At 48.7% G+C, this 24956-nt stretch overlaps 1 protein-coding gene across 1 annotated transcript in view; it reads right to left on the reverse strand.

The window, feature by feature from the left end:
• Positions 1-2003: 2003 nt before the first annotated feature.
• TTLL11 (tubulin tyrosine ligase like 11) overlaps positions 2004-24956 on the reverse strand; it is a gene marked incomplete at its 5' end in the record, with an annotated part of 207204 nt that continues 184251 nt past the window's right edge. The window contains 1 exon segment of the mRNA XM_081067719.1: positions 2004-6267. Coding sequence (XP_080923845.1) covers positions 5984-6267 — 284 coding nt within the window. The 3' untranslated portion in view covers positions 2004-5983.

A 24956-nucleotide genomic window follows, 5' to 3' on the forward strand; every position in this document is an offset into this window, starting at 1 on the left:
GCCCAGGTGGGCAGGGGAAGATGCTGCCAAAGTGTGGGGACAGAGCCAGGAGTGCAGTTTCCAGGCTCTCGGCCTCACAAGGAAAGGTGCTGGCTCGGGTGGTAAATGGCCATCAACTGTGATTGGATGGTCATCAGTTGTGGCTAGTTGGCCGTCAGCTGTAACCAGTGAGCCATTGGCTACTAATATAATTGCAGCTATGCTAGCAGAAAATGGGGGGCTAGCAAGAAGATGGTGGCTGAGCTGGCAAGAACGGATTGCAGTTAGCAAGGGGTTGATAGGTTGGCAGAGAAACGGGTTGCAGGTTGCGGATCGTGTGCTCCTGCTTCCTGTGTCTCCAACCCAGCCTCCAGCGAGAATATAGTGGTGTGACTCCCCTATCTATGGCTCCGTGGGTGTTCATTTTTGGCCTCACCATGTCCTGCGTTCTTATGTGGGGAGCGTGACCAGAGACCCCGCATGACACCCGGCATGACACATAGTCATAACTTTGAACAAGTTACTCCTCCCAACCTCCCAGCTTTTTTTTCCCACAGGTAAAAAATTGGAAGAGGTGATGATGGCATTTGAAGCTTTTTTCTTACATGCATAAACATATAAACAGCTAACATGTAAAACAGCTAATTGTTGAGCTGCTCTGTGCAATCTGGGATTCAATCCCTGGAACTCTAGGCTCCCTGGGCTGGCGCTGGCTTCTGCTCTTCAGATTCCCTCACAGAACAGGTGTTAGCTCACATCCCTAACTTGTTGGACATTTGGGCTAAGGCCTTTCCCCTCTCGGGGCTTTCCTTGGCTCATTTGTAAAATTGGCACGTTAGAACGCAACACCCACGGGTACAATCTTATAACAAAGCCCATTCCATATCAGAGATAAAGCTAGAGCTGTTTGCGTTAAAGACTGAGGTGGGATCTGAGCTGGGAATACCACCAAATGTCAGGGCTCCTAGGGGAGGCAGCTGTGTACACAGACCCCTGTGGGCGCTACAAAACCCAATCAATCAAAGGCATGCCTGGCCTGGCTGCAGAGGTTCAAGCTACCTCTATCCCCATAAACTGCGGGAGCCACCTCTCCACTGAGCTGGCAAACCTGGATTTCTTCAGCCAGGAGTGGGGTGACAGCTCTACCACACTGCTAAGCCATGACCTGTGGACATGGAGTCTAGGACCAACGGGCTGGCACAGAGTAGAAACTGCACAAAGACCATTTCATAAAATGGCAAACAAAGGAGGTACCGGGTAATGGGCTGCCTGAGTGCCTCACTGTGGAGGGGCTGTGAGAGACGCATGCCTCTCTGAGGCCACGAGTGGTGGTGATCTCTAAGGAGCAGGGATCCACTTTAACTTAAGGCCACCTGCACTGCACTTTCCACGGGTAGTCCAGAGTCTGGCGAACATTCAGAGCAGACCGAGGTGACTCCCAAAGCGTCAAGGGGAGAGGTGGTGCCCGGAGGGGTGAGGGCCTCTGTTGCCGGGGATGGTGCCATCGGGAGAGCCTGCAGCACCAGGAGTGGCTGCTTTGGAGCTTGACCGCCTCAGCGCTCTACGGAGGTGCCTGCCTCAAGCTTCCACTGTGAGGGTAAAGCTTGGGACGCATGCCTGCCCTACCCGGAGTTGTACACAGTGCCCGCTGCACCACGAAGCTGGAAGGGGCCACCTTCTCTCCCAGGGCAGCTGTCCCTGCCACAGCATCTCTGACAGGTGGCCAAACTCTAGGGACACGTTACTCCCTCCGCAAGGGTGACTGTCCCCAGCAGTTCAAGGGTTTGTGGATTTTCCAAACACCTCCCTGCACCTCGCCCAGGATCTCACAGTCTCCTTCAGGCAATATTTAGTTTCCCAGGCAAACATTAGCCATTCGGGAAGGAAAAATTAAAAGGAGCCCTTGTCTCACCAATGGATCCAAAATGAACAAGCTTGGTGCACCCCTTCGTATTTGCTCTAAGAAGTTATCACACAGAAAAAAACCGTCAGTGCTTTGCAGCCATTTATACAATGCGCCTGTGTTAGCAACACTCAGCTTCATTTTATTATTGCATTTTATGAAGTTACCAAGACAACTGAGCCCAAGTAATGGACCCTTGACTTCATGCGCCATGAAAATTTAATAAAGAATTTTTAAAGGCTTTTAAGAGGCAGGGGCTGCAGCCTCGCTAGCAGCAGAGCCCCGCTCCGAGGGAGGATGGCTCATGCACTAGCGGCCTCTCGCCAGACCTCAAGGAGCCGCCTGTCAAGGACGGTGAGTATCCCCGACATCCGTCGGCCTGGTTTCAGCATATTGAGACCAGTCTTTCCCTCAACAGACATTTATGAAGACACTTCCCAGGTGCCAAGGCCCACGCCGGGCTCTTCACGTTCATTTTGGCACTATCTCCACTGTGCAGTCCAGGACCAGCGCAGGGAGGTGAAGTCACTGGTCATGTGATGAGAGGAGTGACAGACAGCAAAATCCAGACCCTACCTCTTTCCACCACCTGCCTGCTCTGGGATTCTCAGCCCTCATTCTCCCCGTCCAGAAGGGAAAACATCTCTGCTGACTTCTTTCATTGCCCAGCTCCTTGCTTTGCTTCTGCAGCTTGGGAGGCATCTGGCGGAGCCACGGTGAGGAGCTGGCAGTGTCCCCATGGCTGACACTACAGCTCTGGTCGGAATCATAGCAAACTCCTCTGTCGGAGGAAATATCTCCCGTGTGCCTCTTGGTGAGCATGGTATGTTACCCCAGGGCTGCAAAGAGCCCTTTTTCCTCTGCTCTCTAAATAAGACTCAGAGGCAAATTGCCAGAAATGAGAAAAACATCAGTAATTTTGCTATTGTTATACCGAAGCTCAGTGGTGCTGTGTGGGTGTGTGTATGTGTGCCTTTTGCATAAGCATGGTTTATCTACTTAGGTACAAATCAAGACTCTTGGTTACTAGAGAGGGAGGTAATTGAATATGTTGATGGTTCCGCAAAGCTCCTTTGTCCCAGGGAGAAAAAATATTCGGTCTTATTTAGTGAGGGAGAAATCCATATGCCATATGGTAAAGTTTCTCTCACATGCATCAAACCAATAAGTGATTGGCAAAAATATCAATCAAGACGCGGTGGATTTTAGGTGAATGCGCACTGTGGTGTGTTCACCTGGCTGAGAGGAAGACAGCTCAGCCTTGGGAACGCCAGCCCCTGAAGGGGAGATTTCATCACTTTTCAGCTTTGAAGGAAAGGTGCTGAGGTGCCAAACTTTTCAAGCCCAATTCTCAATTATAAAGCCAAGGAGTTCAGAGCATTAATCAAGAAAATTTTTAAAAATTCAGCTAGTTTAGTGTAATACCCCGACATCACAAGGCAAATCCCAGGTGTCAGAGGAGCGGCAGAGACCATTTTTCAGCCCTGGCTGTCTTCACATATGTGAGGAGGGAGGAGAGGTGGAGAGGGAGAGGAGCTGACAGTGGGGGCTTTATTTGTCTTCATGGATTGACATTCAAGAAGGAACCTTTTTATTTACGCTTTGTAGGAAACCAGAAGCCAATCTGATGAAAACACAGCATTTGAACAGCACTTTGGTTTACAAAACACTTTCAAGTATATTATGTATATTATGCTTTTCATTTCTCTATGCTCCCAGAGATCGAGTGAGAGAAGACCTGTCACCACCCCTCCCCCACCTCGTGTGGCTGAGGAAACTGGAGTCTGTAGAGTGTACCTGGCTCACAGAGAGGGCCCTTCCGGGACGCTCAGCAAGAGAGGAGCAGGTCAAAGAGCCCCAAGTTGAGCCCTCAGAATCCCCCAGAATTGTCCAGCCTCTTTGAGAGGTGTGTCTCCCCATCTGTGAAATGGGACCAAAACCCTCTGCCCACTGGGTTGTGGATACACTGAGGCACCGTGTAGAGCAGCTATGGTGCCAAGAAAGGAGCATGGGATTGGGGGCCGGGGCTTCGCCTGTCTTGGCCCTGCCTTGGACCGGCCCCGAGGCCTTGGGCAAGTCAGCTGACCTCCTGGGCTTTGGTCCCCTCATCTGTGGAAGGAGAGAGATGAGGATCCTCATCCTTGCTGGGCTGTGGGGAGAATCGGATGAGAGGATGGTTGTAAAAGTACTTTGTAAACCGCGAAGTGTTGAACACATGTCAAATTCACACGGGAAAGGGAGTTAGTTCTAGAAAGGCACAGGGCACTATTCCACGTGTCGGGCCCCTCCCCAACCCCGTCCTACCCACCCCAACTATCTACAATCACATCAGGGTTGTCTATTCTGACCTAACTGACCCCGGGCGAATGCAGGTTGCTGCAAAGTTGGAGAGATGGCCGCACACATTGGAGGGGTCATGACGAGGACCCTCCAGCCTGACGGGCCATGATCTCCAGGGCTAAACCTTTGAGAGGGGCTGCCCTTTGGGGACGCAGCCCAGAGCTGAGGCAGGGACAAAGGGATATGGAGAGGCTGTCCAGGGTCAGAGGTGCCATTGTCTGTTGGGGTTTTGAGACAGCTGCCGTGCCCGGGGAGCCACTGAGCCAGCCAGGGATTGGGGAGGCTGAATGCACGTTGCTCATTTCAACAGACTTGTTTTGAGCCCCTGCTGTGTACCAGGCTCTGTGTTGGCTCTTGAGTCAGCCACTGCCATGGGATTCAGTGACGGGGACATGGATCGGGAGACGGGGAGCGGTGTTAGGAGGAAGAAGACAGGAGTAGAAGTCGGAGAAGGAGACATACGCGCTTATCTGGACCTACTCGGCCCCACCGGCCTCTTCCGTGCCCTACCTTGGTGAGCGTTTTCTGAGTCCCCCTGTGTGCCAGGCACTGTGCTGCTGCTCTCCGCCCTTTCATCCTCCTCACTCGGAACGTGACAGTCAGCTCTCCCCAGGGCCACTCTGGAAAAGGGCCACACTAACCCCAAACCCAGCTATGCTATGAAGAGCGAGGCTTTGCGAGGGCAGTGTCTCCTGCTCGCCTGTCGTCAGTGGGCCCTGGACCCTGACGTGCCCATGCTGTTTTCCCCAGTGCCACTTGGGCTGCCTCTGAGGTTTTCCCTCTGAGCGACGGGCTGCCTGGGGACATAGGTGGCAACAAGGAAAGGGTCTTGAGGAAGGGCGAGCGTGGGCTCTGCTTTTCCTCACACCACGTCTGGCACCTGGTCTTCTGGCCACCTGTTCCTGCTCACCCGAATGCTCACCCAGGTCGTGTTTCCGCCCCTCAAAAGCCCCCTCTTACCCAGGGCACCCAGCGCACCGTGGGCACACAGGGGCCCCGGCAGTGCTGATCACGTGCTGAGTACCCCACCCAGTAGAGGGCTCCAATCAGAGGCCACATGACCATGGCACTCCGGCTTGGGGTCACAGTCCAACGAAATCCGGCAAAATGACCTCAGAAGCTCCTGCGAGCTCTGACACTCTAGGAGGTTTACATAGTGACTTCTTAATTATTTCTTAATTAACAACAAACCGAACACTGCAGCAATAGGCAAGCTAATGAAATAAATGAGGCTAATCTGTTAACTACGCCCATGTAGCACATGATTGGGACGGGAGAGTTGTGGATGCCTACTTGAGACTTCCGCTTCATTCTCTCGGAACCGTTGGTTGGAAATGGACATGATGTCTGTGGGCTTTACCAGTCTTCTCTCTCGGGGTCCCAGCAGACCCAAGACTCGGCTTCCTCAAGTTCTTTCCTCGCTGCAGTTTTCAGTCTGGGGGTTGTTGGTGCCCCACATGCAACAGTTTTACCCCAGTTGATGCATTCTGTGAGTCCAGAACAGAAGATGCCATCTGTCATGTTCGGGATGTCATATGTCTACTGGTGACTTGCAAAGGGGTCGACCACCGAGAGGTACTGGGGCGCGGGCAAGAATCAGCCAGCCTTCGGAGAAGCGCGGCTCAGCAGAACATGGAGACAATTAGCAGAGTCGGGCAGGAATTCTCGGCAGTCTGCTGCTGCTGCCCCACAGGCAGGAAGCCCAGGGCTTCTCTTGAGCCCTGAATGGCTTGCTCTTCTTCTGGGAGGGCAGAGTGGTCCTCAGGACAGAGCGTGTCTGGAATGGGAGAGCTTGTGTGTGCAGGGCGGGAGGTTGCCCTCTGCCAGCGGGGCTGCAGGGGCGGCTTCCTGAGGAGTGCCACTGTAAGGGGGCCGGCCCCCCAATGTGCCACTCCGGCCACACACCAGACGCTTTTCATCCAGCAGGGACAGGTGGTATTCGCACAGGTCGATCAGTGAGGCCACCTGCTCGTGGAGTGGCAGCATCTTGAACTTCCTCTGAGCCAGGTAAAAGAAAGCCTCTACGAAGGCCTGCAGGCACATCCCTGTGAATGAAGAGACCAGTGTGAGGGCCGTGTGTACAAAAGCTGCCCTGGAAAGGGCCGACACCAACCATTAGGCTTCCCCCCACCGGTTCCATTCCGGAAATGAAACAGGGCTCGCTGGCAGAGCATGCCTACCTACCACGCGCCTGGCACCCATTGGGCATTTACAACCATTGGCAGATTCAATTCCTTAAGCAGCCCTGTGAAGTAGGTTTACTTGGCCCTAACTTACAGGTGAAGGAACTGAGTCTCAGAGAAGTGGGTTAACCAGGGCAAAGTCCTATGGGTAGAAAATGGTAGAGCTGGGACTTGAGCCTAGCTCAAAGCCTTATCCCTCTGCACCATCATAAAACGTTCCCATTGAAGCCCAGCCCCTGACTCTTACCCTAAGGGAAAACTTATTAAGGTAAGCCCACCTTGATGGCCATCTTCTACGTCTGGAAAGAGATGTTGGCTGTGCACATTTGTAAACACTCATCCAATGGTACCTTAAGATTTGTGCATTTTGCTGTATACAAAATTTACCTCGAAAGATAAAATACACCTGACCCCTTCTCTCTACCCAAAACTATATTCTGTACAACATTTTAATAGTAGTCCCCAGTGTGCCTCTGAAATGTCCTTCCCTTACTTTGCCTCATAAGCTCCTACTCATCCACAGGATCTGAGCTCAACGTTACTTGCCCAGTAAGACCTTCCCTTATCCCTAGGTTAGTTCTGGCTCCTGGCACAGGCTTCTTGCACTTTTCTTCGCAGCACCTACTGCGGCTGTTCAGTGCTTATTTGTGTGGCTCTTTGACCATCTATCTTCCCCGTGGGGTCATGAACGCCATCTCACCACTGTACCCCTCATGCCAGGTACCCAGAGGTGTTCAATTTAGACATGCCGAACACATGAGTGACTGAGTGAGCATGAATGAATGAATGAATGAATGAATGAGTTGGTTTTAGGCACTTCACAGACATCATCACTAATCCTGACAACATATTTTCAAGGTCGGCATTATTATGTCTCACTTTACAGGAAACTAACAGTCAGAGATGTTGAATAACTTCCCTAGGGTTGCACAGCCAGGGAACAGTGGAATGGACATTCAAACTCTGATTCTCAACTCGTTTAACTGAGTTGTGTTGCATGAAAGGTGCCGAGTCTTCCCAATGTCCACATAAAAATGAAGTCTGTGATCCAAAGTCATAGATTCCCTGGGCTCCTTGGGGAAGGTGACACTAAGACTGGACCAACGCAGTCCATCCGGTATTTGAGACGAGGCCGGCTCCACTCTGCTCAGCCAGTAGCCTTGAGAGGCATTATTCACCAGCTTCTGTCACCACAGGCTTCCCAGTAGCTTTGAGAGGCGTTATTCACCAGCTTCTGTCACCACAGGCAGAAGGCTGGTCTGGAGTTTGTAAATACCAGGTTGTATATATATGGACTCTGGGATCTGAGAGCTCTTTTTGCGTTGGGAACCTGAGCTGACCAATGCTGTTTTGTTTCTTTCCAAATCCATCAAGGCTTTTTTGCTCAACTTCTTTTGACTCCAGATGCTCTGCAAGTCCCCTGCTTTGTTTGGCTCTGACAGGAGGAGCTGATAAAGAGAACAGTAACCCTGGTGTAAAACCCCTTTAATGTAAACAGAGGCCTAGTGCGGACAAAGGCAGGGAAATGGGGCCTCTGAATCCAGAGGCAGACGTTTCTGAATCCAGAGGCAGACGTTTCCGAATCGCCAACTCTGGGCCAGGGCTCTCCCAGGGTATGTGCATGTATGTGTATGCGTGAGCATGTCTGCATGTGTCTGTGGGTTTGTGTCACAGTCGGTGGGAGGGTCAGACCGTGCAGAATGGAAGAGGTCGGGATCTAAAGCCAGAAAACCCAGTGGGGTCCCAGACCCCAGCTTCCCAACTTGTGATCTAAACAGCGCTAGTCAAAGTGTGGTCAGCAGCCAGGTCCAAGCCCAGGAACTGCGTGTCCCTGGTCCCTGGCAAGATAAGGAGCTCGGGCCAGAATGTAAATCACCCTCCTCATCAATCACCTTGTTTAGTTCAGCTGGCAGTATTTTGTAGCAACTCTTTCTCTATAAAGGAAGCAGCACGCGTTTGCATTCTGGCTCAAGCCTCTTGTCCAGCGCTGTAAGGAACAGTTCGTGGATTGAAGCTTTGAGCATCTCTGGTCTTCACAGCCCTTCCCTGCTTAACGAGCATGCCAGTCACCACAATCTTGTCATAATGCAGATTCCGGGGTGGCACCCCAGACACTGCATTCCTAACACGCTTCCGGTGGTGGCCAGGCTGCTACTCCCTGGAGCACGCTCTGAGCAGCAGGAACCCAGCATCTTTTACTCAACAAATATTTGTTTCCTTCCCTTAATTGAAGGCAGACTGTGCTTAGAGCTATAATGCACAGAAACATACACTGAGGACCTTTTTGGGAGGATTAAAAAAAGCAAAGCATGGCTAAATGATTTGGAAGAAGACATTCTAAAATGCGAAGTGGGATTTAATGTGTTATATGTGGTTTGCTTGTGTACATTTCCTGATTTTCTACAGTAAACACGTATGCAATTTTAAAATATGCAATGGAAAATTCTAGAGGGTGTAAAGAGGCGATGCTGGGTCAGCAGCTTTTAATTATGAATCCTTTACTACTACTTAAATTTGAAGTTATGCACATGTATGTACATGTATTACTTTGAAAAAAACACAATGCAAGCTTTCCGCATATATGTTTTATTTTGATAAAAACGTTTAAAAAATATATATATATATACATATACATATATATATATATATATATATATATATATATATATATATATATACAGAATAGGAAATGAAGGGGAATGGACATTATGAACTCTTGCATGGGTTAGATAGATACGTGATGCCAGATACTCTGATTCTCACTACAACTCCCACTGTGCAGATGAGAAAACTGACAGAGATGAACTAACTTACCCTCGGGTCACACACTGGTAAGTGGCAGGGTTGGGGTTTGAACCCAGGCCTCATGCACTGCGGATTCTGCACCTCATTCCTGAAAAACCCTCCTGAGTATCCCTACCAAGAACTCTCGAGGGTAAGAACACAGCGGTGAGGGACAGACAGGCTTTGATGGAAATATGTAGAACCTGCCAGGAACAGCAAAGCCAATGACTGGGGAGTCTGGGGTTGGGGGGTCACAGGAGGCTTGTAGGGAAGGGACATTTGAGTTGGGCATTGAAGAATGGATGGGGCTTTGATGGGCAGAGATGAGCTGGGGGTGGTGGGCTGAGAACAGGGATGAATAAGGCAGGAAGTGGGGCATGGGGCCCAGGTGCAGGCAGCAGGACGGGCTGGGGAAGGGGCCAGAGCACCAGGCCCTGGAAGGGGCTGGAAGGAGGGGAAGAGAGTGAGGAGCTAGTGAAGGTGCCGGGCAAAGCCAGCCACGGTCCGAGTCGTGGCCCCATAGCTATAACAGACTGAGAAGGTTTCTGTGTCTGGGGATTTCCTTTTTTTTTTTTTTTTTTTAATAGTGATAGAAACCTTGTGGGGTTTTTCTTTTTCTTTTTTTTTGTTTTAGTCCTCAAATGTAATCTTGTGAGGTATCTGGCAGCCCAGCGTTCTGCCTGCACACATTTCCCTCACCCCTTAGCCTCTTGGGTCTTCAGAGCCAGCAAAGCCACGTCACTCCCAGTGCTCTAGAATCCTTGTCTAGCATCTTCATTTTACAGAAGCGGAGAACGGTAAACGAGGCCCCAAGGCACACAGCCAGTAAGTGACAGGAGCAGGACGACACTCCAGGGCTCCTGGCCTCAAACTGCACCCACAAGCACCACCACCCCAAAGAAAACAAACCAAACGCTTCTCAGGCGAGGCACTGGGGAAGAGGGCTGTCTGCTCTCAGCACCAGCCCTGCACACGGGCTCGGTCCTGGGGAGCGTGTGTGAGCGCGGCTGAGGGCTGATGAGGCTGGGACGCCCCAAACTGTCCGCCACACTCCTGGGTCTCTGGCTCCCACAACAGCCGTTCTAAGGGGCTGGATGTTTGACTTGGACAAAAGATTGTTCTCGATCTTCATTTTATCAAGGTGGCCCATGAAACGGTGGCCAGACCCAGGTCAAAAGTTCACTGAATTTTAGAGGATTTAACCTTGTTAAGGCTTTGTGGGGTGGGGGAGTGAGACGGAGAGGGCTGCAGGAATAAAGGCACTCACACGATCTAAGTTCTGTTCCAGGAGCAGGGCTGTTGGGCCCCATCCGAGGTGTGAACGGGGCCCTGGTGGGAGCAGCTCCCACCTGGCTGGCATCTCCAGCCTTTTCCCGATCCTGCATAGAGAGCGGATATGTTCATTCTGGGTCTTTCTCCGTCGTTATTACTTAGTATAAAATATAAAATATAATGTGGCTCTCAGTAGGAAGCACAATAGAGCTCACGCGTTGTCTCCACTCTAGAACCTGTGTCCTCCCTGACTGACCTTCCTTCCAGCCACTCTTTGTTCACAGAAGATATTTTCACTTAGTTGTAGTAACATGCACGGCACTTTGTACTGATTTCCCTTAACATTATATCAACATTCTTGTATGTTGCCAGGCAGCCTTCATAACATTATTTTAACGGTTACATGATATTCCATCAAATCTCGCCACACCGTTAAACACCGAGACTAGCTACACTTTTTTTCACCATGACTGAGAATATTATAATAAACACTTGGTACATCACTGTTTTTATTTCTGATTTATTCTCTTACAACAAAACCCTGGGAATCGCTTTTTTTTTAATGTAAGTTTGGTTTGGTTATTAATTTCATGTTAAAAATATTTAAACCTTATCGAGTCCCCAAATGGACAAAGCACACAAATGGATAGTTCACATACATAAGCAGGTGAGAGAGAAAACATCCAGTCCCATTAAAGCCACAGGTAGTGCAGCTCAGCCATTAAACTCACAAAAATGGAAAATACCATTAATAGCAAGGTAGTGGTGAAATTGCTATGGACTTCCGAAAAGCAATTTGGTAAAAGTTTTAAGAGCCATTCAAGTGTTTCAAAATATTCCTCCCCCAAAACCCACAAGGCACCACTTTATTTACAGTAGAGGGAGGGGGAGCGGTGCTAGGCTTGTAGTGTATTTTCATATTCTTCTTATTTTTCTGTATTTTCCAAATAAGATAACACATGTTCGTTGTTAATAATAATTAGAAAGAATATGTTATTTTAAAAATGCCCCAACCTGTCTCCCCAGGAGGATTCTGCGCTCCTGGAGGCAGGGACAGTGTCCCTATCTTTTCTGTGTTCCCAGCCTAGCACAGTCTGGCACATAGCAGACACTGATAAAGGCCCACGTAACCCACTTGAGTGGACTGTGATCCTTTAACAATCTGGTGATGCAGCCGTCATTCCCATTTTACAGCCGAGGACATGCAGGTGAGCCAAGGAGCAAAGGGAAAGACAACCTGTGAAAACTCTTCTCAGAGGACGTGCAGACTTCCCCAAACCGAGATGAAGCAGATCAGAGGCTCTCAAAGTTCAAGTCCCTGGAGGGCTTGTGAAAACAAATGCAGGCTGAGGGCCCGCCCCCAGAGGTCCTGGGTCTGCAGGTCTGAGAATTTGTACTTCTCCCAAGTTCCCAGGCAGCGATGAGGCTGCTGGTCCGGGGACCCCGCTCTGAGAACACTGACCCTTCATCTTCCTCCCCACTGCCAAGTCCAGTCTGTACAGATTCCACCCTGAAAATCCATCAAAAAGGGCCTATCTGCAAAAGGACCTGCCCCTCAACTGCGAGATGCTTGACTTTGGGCTAAAAATGTCTGTATTAAAGACACTCTGATTGAGAGCAGACTCAACCAGTTATTTTTTCCCCCAGTTATTTTTAAAAGACGAATGACAGAGCTGAAAAACCATGGAACTGTTCCACCTTTGCCCTAAGTCTTTTCATGGTTTCTTAGAAACCGCACATCCCCGGTTTCTTCCAGCATCATCGCTGGACCACTAAGTAGAGCATCGATCCACTGTCCTCTCTGAGGCCCTGCCTGTCACTATCTGGACTGAGAAAAACTAGACCTGAAAAGTTTTAGGAGGCCAGGCCACAGAGTGCCCTGTGGACCAAGGTCAGACTTCGGACTTCATGCTGAGGAAGATGGGAGTCCACTGGGAAGTTTTGAAGGGACATGACCAGTGTTGAGAGCAGGTGGTGGGGAACATGCGAAAGCAAGCAAGGAGATTCATGAGGGGCGACTGCACTAGTCCAAGCTGGAGTTGGTAGTGGCTTGGACCAGGGCGGTACTGGTGAGGTGGTGATGACATACATTCTGGATAGAGTCAGAGGGTAGTGCCAATGGATTTACAATGTGCTGATGGGTTGGTTGCATGTGGTGTGAGGGCAAGTCAGGAGTCTTTGTGAAGGAGGTCCCCAACCCCAGGCTGAGGGGACTGGCCTCCCCCAAGGCCTGCGGTTTTTAAACATTTTATGCATAAAATAATCTAGGGACCTTGCCAGACATGCAGGTTCCTGTTCCCGTCCCCTGGAATTCTGTCTGTTGGCAACGAGGCCCCAGATACTGCACTTGTAACTGCAGGGTTGTAAATTCTGCACCCAGGCGTGATCAGGAATCTTTGGAACCAACACTCGCACTTGGCCATCTCTTTACAGGCCCCGGAGGAGGTAGTGGAGTAAAGTAGTATGAACGTGATCTTTGAGAAGTCTGGTGCTGGGCTAGCTCTGCTGTGGGCACTCAAGAACCTTTGGGGATACACAGCTGAGCTTTCTCCTCCGAAATCCCATTGCCCACCCCTCCCCACCATCTTCTGCCATCACAAAATACCACAGCCTGGGTGGCTTCAAAAACAGACATTTTCTCACAATTCTAGAGGCCAGAAGGCCCAGATCAGGTGCCAACAGGGTTTGGTTCTGGTGAGAGCCTTCTTTCTGGCTTATGGACGGCTGCCTTCTCACTGCGTCCTCATACAGCAGAGAGAGCCAGCTCTCTGGTGTCTCTTCTTATAAGGACACCTTTCCTATCCGATCAGGGACCCATCCTTATGACCTCATTTAACTTCTGTTCCTTAGAAGCCCCGTCTCGAAATACAATCACACTGGAGGTTCGGGTTTCAACATATGAATTTGTCAGGAGCACAAGTCCAAGCACCCGGCACATTTGGTTCTGCTGAGGTGCACCCGGCGCTTGGGGTGCGCTCCTGTCACCCACCAAGTCTCTGAGATTACCTGAGCCATTCAGGAGAAAGATCAGAAATCCTGCCCCTCCTCCCTGTTCCTCCACCAGCTCCCTGGGAAGCCCCTCACGGCTCTGACAGGAGTTGCCAAGCATCTCGTTGGTAATATTGCTTTAGTGATCTCTGACAGTAAAAGTAATGGAAGGAAACAATAACAGTTAATATTTATTGAGCCCTCATTAAGTGCAAGGCCCTGGACTAAGGGCTTCATGTGCATTATTTAACATAATCCCACAGAAAACTTATGAAGCGGATGGGGTTTACCATCAACCCCAATTCACATTAGAGACTCGTCAAAGTCACCTAGCTGGTAGGTGGCAGACCCCAAGATGCATTCTGGTAACTTCTTTACTCTGCTGCTGCTTCAAGAGCCTTCAAAGAGATGGCCAAGTCAGAGCGTTAATTCCAGTCGCTGAAAAGGAAGAAACGATAGCCGCCTTGCAGCGAATGAGGGATGGACCTCATCCATCTCTGCGGGGTGTCAGCAAGAAGGTACAGTCAGATCTGCGGGTCTCCACACGCAGGCTGCCCGCACCTGCCTCGCCTGCCTCCAGATAAGCTGTTGAGGATTTTTCAAAACTTCATTTGGGCTGACGGATATCGCTGGAGAAAGCAGCCTTTGAAACATTCCCATTGTAGCCGTCCGCACGTCTCTCACCCGAGACTGCCACGGGGCTATGGGATAGGGCCCCTGACAGCCCATGGCCTCATTCTGTCAATCAGCCGGGCAAGGGTGGGCCCATGGGCTTCTTCTGGCCCCCAGTCCTCTCCTCTCCACTCCCAGGGAGGGGACCTTGCACACCGGACTTAACAAAAGCCTGGTGGCTGCTCTCTGAGAGTCCCATCATCTATTCTGGGCTTAAGGATGGAAATAAGAACAGCTATTGCGTGTGTAGTGCTTGCCAATGGACAGACAGAATATCCGTTTTCTCCTCTGACTCTCAGAGTAACGTTCAGGAGAGGACATTATTACAAGCATTCCCCACTTCCTGGTGAGGAACACAGACCCAGAGAGGCCAAGTGGCTTGTCAAGACCACCTAAGTGGACTCGGCAGCACCTAACCCCATGCCTATCTGACTCTCAGGCACACGTTCTGTTTTATACAGCACGCTCTTTCTTAACATCTGACATTTACGTGTTATTTTACAGTTTACAGAGCATATTTGCATATATGATGTAATTAAATCCAAATCATTGGAGACAGCCAGGGATATTACCCCAGACTGAATATCAGAAATTTTTTTTTGTCCTCTCGAATATACCTGAGCTTTTTGCTAGGGATTCTATTTCAAGGTATTGGTGTGCAAGGCTAGGGCAGCTCCTTCCAGCTCCTCCTAAATCTCTTTCTTATTACTCCCCGGAATAGATGCTTCTGTCTCAGTGCAATTGTAAATGTGTAAGGATACAAGCTTCCTGTTTGCAATAGTCTGTAGGAAATAAAGCTGAATGGTTCTGACTAGAATTAGCTTAGTGATTCCTATCCGTGCAGTAGAATGTTCCCCACAAGGGCTGTCTGTGACGGCGGCCTCAGCTCCAGAGTGATGAATCACAAGACTCTCGGTCCACTGCCACTTCAGGGCACCTGGCAGCCTGGCTCCTGTCCCTGCCTCACTGTGCCCTCACACGTCATTCCAGTCTCTCCAGGCCTGGGGCTGGCGTCTCGAAGGACTCCATCATGGGACATCAAACCTGGGCATTTCCCAGGAGATGGTGTTTGGCTCCGTGGGACAGTGACTGGGAGTCAGACAGGCTGGCCTGGGTCCCAGATCTGCCAAGTACTAGCTGTCTAGTCGTTAGCAAGTCGTGTCACTTCTCGAGGTCTCCGTTTCTTCATCTGTAAAGTGGGGGCACTACTATCTGATCCGAGTGGCTTCTATAAGGCACTGCCCAGAAAAAGCCTAATACAGTGCTTCAAAAATAGCAGTATTAATGCCTCCCGTCACCTCCCACTTTGATTTCTGCACTCTCCCCTCACTGTGCCTGCAGTGTTGTCAGGACATTTCATTTTCTTCCTTTATTGCAGGTGGCCGATTGCTTGCCTCCGCACTAGACTTGTCATGAGTACAGGGAGCCTTCGCGGCTATCTCCAGCTCTCACAGAGCAGGCTCTCAACAAGTGTTTGTAGGGTAAATGAGCCGACTGACGGGTTACAAGGAGGACACATCATGCAGGGCGGTCAGGAGACCTGGATTCTCAGATGGTCTTGGCGCCTGTGCACTGCGCGGCTTTGAGCCAGTCACCGCCCCTCTCCTGGCCTCGCTTTCCCCTTCTGTAAAATGAGCAACAGGCTGGTTGATTTCTCAGGATTCCAGACGTATTGGAAATGATGGTGGCTTATCTAAATGGCAATAACTGAAATCACACACCACATATATTGAGGACACTCTGCCTATCCGGACTCACATGGTGGCTTTCATCTCATGGCCACCCTGAGAGGCCCAGCCACTTGCCCAAGGTCATACTTCACTCGCCCAAGGTCACACTGTTGTAGAGTGCTGGTGCTGGGATGCCCACTGCTCTACATGGCCTCTCCCCTACAGCAGCGGAACGCTTCTCAAGGCCCATCCTTTAAGGGAAGAAGGAGAGAGCTGGGGAACAGAAGCCACAGACCCGCAGCCACTGTCTCTGAGCATTACGGCAACAAGTCACCATCACCTCTATCCTTGGCTAGATGGAAAAGTTAATAAGGGTCAGGAACAAACCATAAATAGAACTCGCAGAAGAACCATTACTGCCAGAAGCCCACAGCACCCAAATAGCAAACATAATCAAACACGGAGGCATCTATTCCACCATTTCCTTAATCACAGGTCGTACCACTGGCCAGAGTAGAGTGGCCCAGAGGTCCCACTCCAGTCCCATCGAGCGTCACCCCTGATTCCACCATGGCACCAGCACGAGTTCCTGAGTCATGGTCTGAGAAGACAGGCTACAGGACTCGTCACTGCTTCCTGCAACTCCTTGGTGCTATTCTAGACATTTCTCGCGGGATTCATGGCTCTGACGGGACCTCCGGAGGCTCAACACTTATTCCTCAGCAAGCATCAAAATCTCTGGCTTGGAAAGGACTTGAGAGATAACACAACCCAGACCCTTCCAGGATAACAACAACACTCAAAACAATAAGAATTAATAAGAGCTGTTGGCACACGGCATGTGCTTAGTATGTACCAGGCCCTGTGGTGGGCTCGTTACGGGCCCCTCTCATTTAATTCTCAAAACTCAATCTGGTGCATTTCACCCTTTGGCTGTTCACCTATGTTTAACGACACAGCGAAACTTTGCTTTTGTCTTGGGCTCTGCTTGGTACTTGGACACTGCAGGCTTCTGGGGTGCAGGGAGGTAAAGACAATGACCCGGAGACCCCCAGTCTGGAGGTGGTGGTGGAGACTTGCACCCGGGCTCTGAGTCTGCCCTCCCCGCATCAGCTTACTCAGAGAGGCAGGGAGTTAGCAGAACTGTTTCCAGTGCTGTTTCCCGTCTGGCTGCCAGTAGTTTCCCTGTGAGATTCGGAGCTGCAGTTGCCCTCTCTGGCATTGCTAACACTGGTCATCTAGCCCCCACTTGGCCATCTCCAGTGTGGGGTGCTCGTCACCTCCCCAGGAGGCCCCTTCTCGCTGTGTGCTCTCTGCCTCTGAGCTGTCATGTGCAAAGCCTCCCCACTGGCCCCACTTTCCTGCAGAGCAAATCTAACGCTTCTTCCCCACAATGGCCTTCCCTAGAGGATTTGTAAGGCAGCAGCCAGGGCGATTCAATTCCACAAACACTTGCTGACCACCTTCAAGTGCATGGAGATGTGTAACTCTCATCTGATGGCAGGGAGAGGGACAAAGGGAGGGGAGAGTGTTAGAAGGTAAAGTAAGAAGCACAGAATTGCCTGGGAGAGGCAGGAAAGCTTACAGAGGGCCTAACGGAGGAAAAGTGAGTGGTCTGGAGTCAGTGCCTGATGCCCCTGGCTCATCAGTTTCTTCTTCTGTCCTGAATTGTGCCCCCTGGTCATCAAACACACCCTGGGTCTTACATTGTGTAAAAGGCTGCCTTGACATGGCATCTCACTAGTCACCATTCTATCACTGCACCCTGCTCAGCCATGCTTCCCAAAAAGATGCTAGCACATGCGCTGTCCCCACAGCCTCCCCTCCTGCCCATCAGGGTGACGTTCGCGACCTCTCCATCCAACTGCTTTTGCCAAAGACTGGGCACCGTCCACTCCCTTCTTAGCTAGCTCTCTCTGCAACACCGGTCAACATGGAAGCCTCCCTCCTTGAAATACTCTCTTCTTGCTCGTCTGACACCCACTCTCAGCTTTATTTTGTATCTTTCTGGTAACTCCTGGCTCAGGCTTTCCTGTCCTCTGCTGCGTTTCTCTCCTTTTCCTGGCCTGGGGTTCTGCAGGGCTCTCTGCCTAGGCCCAGCTTCTCTCCCGCTTTCCTGTCATTTATTCCCTAGGCTTTAAGTGTCTTGAATGACTGGTGCCATCCAATCCTTATCTCCAGGCCAACTGCTTTTGTGCCACTGGGAAATCTCATTAGCATCTCAAAGAGCCTGTTAGAAATGGATCTCTGGGTCTTTCCTTTCCGATCCTGCTTTTCCTTAAGTCCACCCATTTCAATGACTGATATCTCCACCCACCTCATTGCTCAGGCCACAAGTCTGAAGGCCATTGTTGAAACTCCTCTCCCACAGGCCCTGCTTCTCCCAACTTCCCAAGTACTTTACACCCTGCTCTGCGTGTCCACCTTCAACCACTCCATCCACCCCCCCAGCCAGAGAGGCCACTGCTCCCCAGACTCCCACACATTTCCCTCATGGTCTCCTCACTTCCACCATTGCCCCCTCCCAACACAGCACTCGTAAAAACCTTTTAGAAGCACAAATAAAGCCACAGATTCTCCTGCTTTAAGCTCCCCAATAATATTCAGAACACAACCCACATTCCTTAACCTGCACTGAGCTTACTGCAACATATAGCCCAGCCTGCTTCTATAGCCGCCTGCATTCCCGGGCACCCCTCCTCTCTTGCGTGCTGCCGCCTGCCCTCTTTCATTTCCTAGAAGCTGCTGCACACCGTTCCCTCTGCTGAAAAACCCTTTCCCTCAGTCTTCACCTGGTTTGCACTTAGAGCTTAGCTCCAATGTCACTTTTACTGACAGGTCTCCCTGCCCCACTTCCTTCTCTGCTATTCTCTTTGAAACTTAGGAATTTTATTTCACTGAACTCATCACGACATTTATTTTTGTGTTTCTGTGTTTAATGTCTGTTGTCTCTGCTACCAGACTGTGAGGGGCACGATGGCTGTCCTATTGGTCACTGCACATGCCTGTCACCTCTAGTGCCTGGCGTGTGGGGGGTGCTCATGGAACATTAGTTGACTAACTGAGTGAAATCTACAGGCAGAGTGCATGGCACATGGTGTTTGGTGTCCTTCAGCAGCCACTTAGGCTAGACAGAACCCAGGCGTTATATCACACACGCCTAAGTTCAAATCCAGGACCTGACTCTTATGGTGCAGCTAGGTGATCTTGGCTCATTCACTTCACTTCTAGGAGCTTCCACTCTTACCTACCCTGTCCAGTGCTTGCTAGGAGAGGCAGGGGTGAGGGGGTTTCAATGAGAGAACATAGATATAAAGGGCCCCTCCTGGTGTCTGGCACATGGCAGATGCCTTGAAAATGAGACCTTCTTTCTTTATTGTCTTTAAGTCATCAGAGGGGCCGAGTCTGGCAGACAAACAGTCTGCTGCCCTAAAGGGCAGCGGCTCAGAATCTTCATCCATTGTAGGCACTCCGGGGGCGGTCAGGCCTCCCTAAGTCACCCACCAAAGCAGCTTTTTCCCTGCTCCCTATACTTCTGGACCTTCCAGAATTTACACAAGACTTGGAGGTGGGGGTGCTGGCACCAAGAGGACCTAGCCCTGTCCTCATGGAGAGACCCCTCTGAGGACGGCCTGTCACTCGGAGAGGGAGGCAGATCAGTGTCAAAAATAAGATAGAGAAGTGGGTTTCAACTTGACTCACATTAAGATTGTCACTTTAGAGTACAAATGAGAGAGAAGAGAAATGCTCTTTTATGTGGGAGTTTATTTTTGTCACTTTGTCAGCGAGAAATTGCAGCCCTGGGGGCATTGGAGCTGCACAGAATTACCCAAAACATTAACATGCAAATTGCCTTCTTTAGAGAAGGTAATTTTATTAGTGCAGGAAAATGTTTCTTTCACTATTGTCACCCCGAGGAGCAGTGCTGTCTGGGGGCCAGTTGGGGCCACTGCAAATGGAAAATTAGGGCAAGTCCTGAACTTGGTTAGAATTCTACTACCTCCTCTACTTAGGACCACGCATGGAACACCCTGCAGTGTCACAGCTGGTTACCACGGGCACACAAGGGCTGTAGAGGGCAAGTGACTTGTTCAAGATCATATCGCATCAATGGCATCAGACGGTGGTGTGTCCTGTGTCTCAGTTAACCAGGTGAGCACCAGGGAACCACTGGGGTCCCAGAAGTAGCCATTCTGAGAACAAGGAGCCCAGTGAGATTCCATCCACCATCTATTCCCTCACTCACTCACTCCCTCACTCACTCACTCACTTACTCACCCGCTCAATAAAGCTTTCACTGTGCTCGGCCTTGGGCCCCAGACATGAGTCAGGCTTGAGCATCAAGGAGCTCAGCATCCACTGGGGGCAGGTGGGAAAGGGAGACAGACTTATGCACACACTTATGATCCAACAAGATAAGACCTACTGAAGAGGTGTGCCAAGAACCGACAAAGCAGAGAAGAGGGTATGACTGACTGTCAGGAAGGCGGGGAGAGGGGCTGGAAGCTTCCAGTCAGGACAGGGAAAGGCATGGTAGGCAGGGAGACATGCATGAGCAGAGGCCCAGACAGGAGCAGTTGGCCTGGCCCAGAGTAGCCCTGTGGCTGCTTCACAGGGTCTGTGGGAGGAGAGTAGGGTGGGGATCGGAGGCTGGGGCCTCAGAGGATGGAGAGGAGGCTGGCAGGCCGGTCTCAAAGGCTGAAGCGCCCCGAGTTTATCCTGCAGGTGGCAAGCAGACCCTAGAGGACCTGTTCAGAGCAGAAGCACATTCCCCTGAGACTTCAGGACAGAGAGGGTGTCCCAGGCCCGGGAGTACCAAAGGGACAGAAGGTTGTATGAGGCTGCGCTTACATAAGGCTTCCTCCTCCCCTCACAGATGTGAGCTGTGGGGAAGTGTGGGCAGAGACACCCACCTGCTCCCAAGAAGAAAGCACCTCAGTCATGTCAGGTGTGCTCCTTTCCCTAGAGGCCGCTATCCTGCGCCCTGAGCTGGTGGCAGCTGTATCATGGGACCGTGATGGGGCCCAGGAACGGCTCCCACAGCGCTAGGTGCTGTCTTTTAGGGACGCAAAGGGGAAATGTGTCAATTTCAAGTACACATGGAGCTACTGTGGAAATCCTGAAGGGGCAAACTCTTATCTCAGGGTTTCTCAACTGCAACATTTTTAATGTTTGGGGCCAGATGGTTCTTTGTTGTGGGGATCTGGCCTACATATTACAGGACGTTTAGCACATCCCAGGCCTCTATTCACCCAATTCCAACCGTCGCTTCTCTCCTTTTCCAGTTGTGACAACCAACAATGTCTCCCAACACGGCCGGATGTCCCTGGGGATAGAGGTGGGGCAAAATTGCCCTCAGTTGAGACACACTGGTGTATCTAGACCTCGGGGAATACATGGAGCTCAAGGACACGTGACCACTGGAAGTCTCCCAAGTCCCAGTGGGATGCAGGGCACCAAAGGAATGGCCCTGCCTTCTCTTCCTTCCATGGGGGAAGGGATGGGCAGAGTGTAGGTTTCATCGAAAACTTGTGTATTGACTATCTAAAGAAGAAACGTAACTTACTTCCTAAAAAGGCCTAGGGAAAAGAGCACGGTGTGGAGGTGCAAAGCCCGTGGACAGCACGTGGTTCTCCCATTAACTTACCAGCATCTCAGAGTCCCTCACCCTGTAGAGCAGGGACATCGGAAGAGACGCTGTCTAAGGCCTTTCTGGTTTGAAACACTATGATTTTTAGGCAGTAAGATGAACACACATTGGAGAATATAGCAATGAATACTGAAGTTGGCCTCACGTGAGAGATGGTGAACTGTGGGCTGGGTAAGGCTCTGTCTTGGCTAACTTAGCCATTTTCTTGACAAGAGACAGAGAGCTGATCAGATGTCTCAGGGGGTTCTCACCACTCTCAGGTTAAATGACAAAGCCCAGATTTCACCAGGAATTCCACGGAAAGCCTCTGAAAGGGCCTGTATGGCGAACACTTCTGGAGTGCTTGTGGTTGGTATAGTTTCTCACAGACCATTAGACTCTGAAGACAAAACATTCTGGCTCAGAAACACTTCTGCAAGTCACAGTCCATGGACCGAAGCTCACTAAGAAACTTCGATTTAATCATAAGGTTACAGAGTGCTTTCTTTCCTTAGCACTTTACCACCATGTCAACAGGGCTCCAATCTAACAAGAGAGGATGACACCTGAGCAAGCTACAAGACCAAGACTCTGTTTAACCAGGAGTTTTTAGAGAAACCCAAAGACAACTGCGGGAGAAAATACACCAAGGAAATGAAGGTCTCTGGCACCTCTGGCTGCAGCAAACACTAAGTACAGTCCCGCTTCTAGCCAGGTTAACACCAATCCCACACTTAGAGCCTGATAACCTCAGGTCCTACTACCAGATATATCGCCATGTCCAGTCTTCAACGAAAATGAGAAAGCCTGCTAAAAAGCAAGGGTAAACATGGTCGGAGGAGAAAAAGTTAAGTCTCGGAACCAGACTTGGATATGACACAGATGTCGGAATATTATCTGATGGGGAGTTGAAAATCACGATGATTGATATGCTAAGGGCTCTAATGGAGAAAGGACGCAACATTCAAGAACAGGTGGGTGATGTATGGAGAGAGACAGAAACTCTATGAGAGAATCTAAAGAAAATGCTAGAAGTCAAAACACGACATAAGAAACGAAGAATGCCCACAATAGACTTGTCAGTAAACTGAACATGTCCAAAGAATCAGTGAGCCTGACAATAGGTCAATAGAAGCATCAAAACTGAACTGCAAAAAGAAAAGAGAATGAAAAAAAGGAGAATGTCACAAAAGGTGCAACATATACATAATGGGAATTACCATAAGGAGAAGAAAGAGAGGAGCAAAAGAGATATTTGAAGTAATAATAGCTGAGAATTTTCCAAAATTAATAATGGACCCCAGAGAGAAGGAATGAATGGAGGCAAAATAAAATCTTTTTATTTTTCGTATTCTTACTTGATCTAATAGATTACTGTTCAAAGAAATAATAACAACAATGTATTGTGAGGTAATAGTTTAGGAATAAGTGAAATGAATAATAACAATGTTATTAGGGACAGAAAGGAGGAATTGGGAATATTCTGTTATAAGGTACCTGCATTGTTTGTGAAATGATATTGTGTTATTTGAAAATGGACTTAGTAGCAGGAAAAGGGTATTGCAAACTCTAGGACAACTGATTTTTTTTTAACAAAAGAAATATCATTGACATGTTAAAAGAAGAGAGAAAATGGAATCACATAACATGCTCACTTAAAAGCAGAGAACGCAGAAAAAGAGGGGAAGGTAAAGAAACAAAGAACAAGAACAATGAAAGAAAGCAGTTTCAAACATAGTAAATATTAATCCAACTACATCAACAATTACTTTAAATGTGAACGGCTTCAACATATCAATTAAAAGACAGAACTTGATCAAGTGGATAAAAAAACAAACCCAACATATTGTTTACAAGAAACCTACTTTTAACATAGACATAAATTAAGAAGTCAAGAGATGGAGAAAGATAGATCATGCTAACACTAGCCAAAAGAAAGTTGTAGTTACCGTATTAATTTTAGACAACGCAGAATGCAGAACAAGGAAAATTATCAGGGATAAGGTGGGAATTACATAATGATAAAGGGGTCAGTTCTCTGAGAAAGGGGAAAGTTCTCTAAGTAACAATCCTTATAACATGTATATAGTTAATAACAGTGTCAAAAAGTAATAGAACTGCAAGGGAAAACAGACGAATCCACTATCATAGTTGGAGATTTCAACATCCCTCTATCAGTAATTGACAGATCCAGCAGGCAGAAAATTGATAAGGATATAGGTGAGCTGACCAGCATCATAAATCAGCTGGATCTATTTGACATGTACAAAGTATGTCATCTAACAGGAGCAGAATGCTTTTCAGTCCATACGGAACATTCACAAGACAGACTACATCTGGGCCATAAAACACACCTGAACACGTTCAAAAGAACAAAAATCATACAAAGTATGCTCTCTGACCACAATGGAATTAAACCAGTGATCGATAACAGAAAGATAGCTGCAAAGTCCCAAAGTATTCGGAGATTAAATAGCGTATGTCTAAACAACGTACGGGTCAAAAAATAACTCCTAAGAGAAACCGAAACATTTTCTGAACTAAATGAGTATGAAAATAGAACTTACTGCATTTTGCGGGGTGCAGGGAAAGCAGTGTTCAGAGGGACACATATAGCATTGAACGCATATATTAGACAAGATGGAAGACCTAAAATCAATCATCGAAGGTTCCACCTTAGGAAAGTAGAAAAAGAAGAGCAAATTAAATCTAAAGTAAAAGAAAAGAAATAGTAAAAATTAGAGTACAAATCAATGAAATTAAAAGCAGGAAACCAATAGAGAAAATGAATTAAAGCAAAAGGTGGTTCTATGAAAAGATCAAGGAAACTGATAAACCTCTAGCCAAGCTAACCAAGAAATAAACAGAGACGATTATTAGACTACTAATTAGTAACTAAAAATTACTAATATCAGAAATGAAAGAGGGATCATTCGTCAATACTGATCCGTGGACATTAAAAGGATAATGAAGGAATATTATTAAAACTATGCCCACAAATTTTCCAATTTAGATAAAAATGGGCCGCTATCTTGAAAGACACAATTTACTAAAACTCACACAAGGAGAAACATATAATCTGAATAGGCTTATATCTATCAAAGAAATTTATTAATAACCTTCCAGAAAAGAAAGTACTGTGTCCTGATGGTTTCACTAATTAAGTATACAAAACATTTAAGACAGAAATGATACCAACTCACTACGATCTCTTCCAGAATACAGAAGCAGAGGGAACGTGTTCTAACTCATTTCACGAGGCCAACATAATACCAAAGCCAGATAATGGCATTCCTAGAAAGGAAAACTACAGACCAATATCTCTCATAAACATAGATGCAAAAACCCTGAGCAAAATGTTAACAAATCAAATCCAACAATGTATGAAAAGAATCACACACCATGACCAGTGGGATTTAGTGTAGGTATGCAAGACTGCTTCAACATTCAAAAGTCAAATAATGTAATCTTTCACAACAACAGGCTAAAAAAGAAAAATTATACTTGTATGCTCATATCGATAGATGCGGCAAAAG

The sequence above is a fragment of the Rhinolophus hipposideros genome (assembly GCF_964194185.1).
Source record: "Rhinolophus hipposideros genome assembly, chromosome: 11".
NCBI lineage: Eukaryota > Metazoa > Chordata > Mammalia > Chiroptera > Rhinolophidae > Rhinolophus > Rhinolophus hipposideros.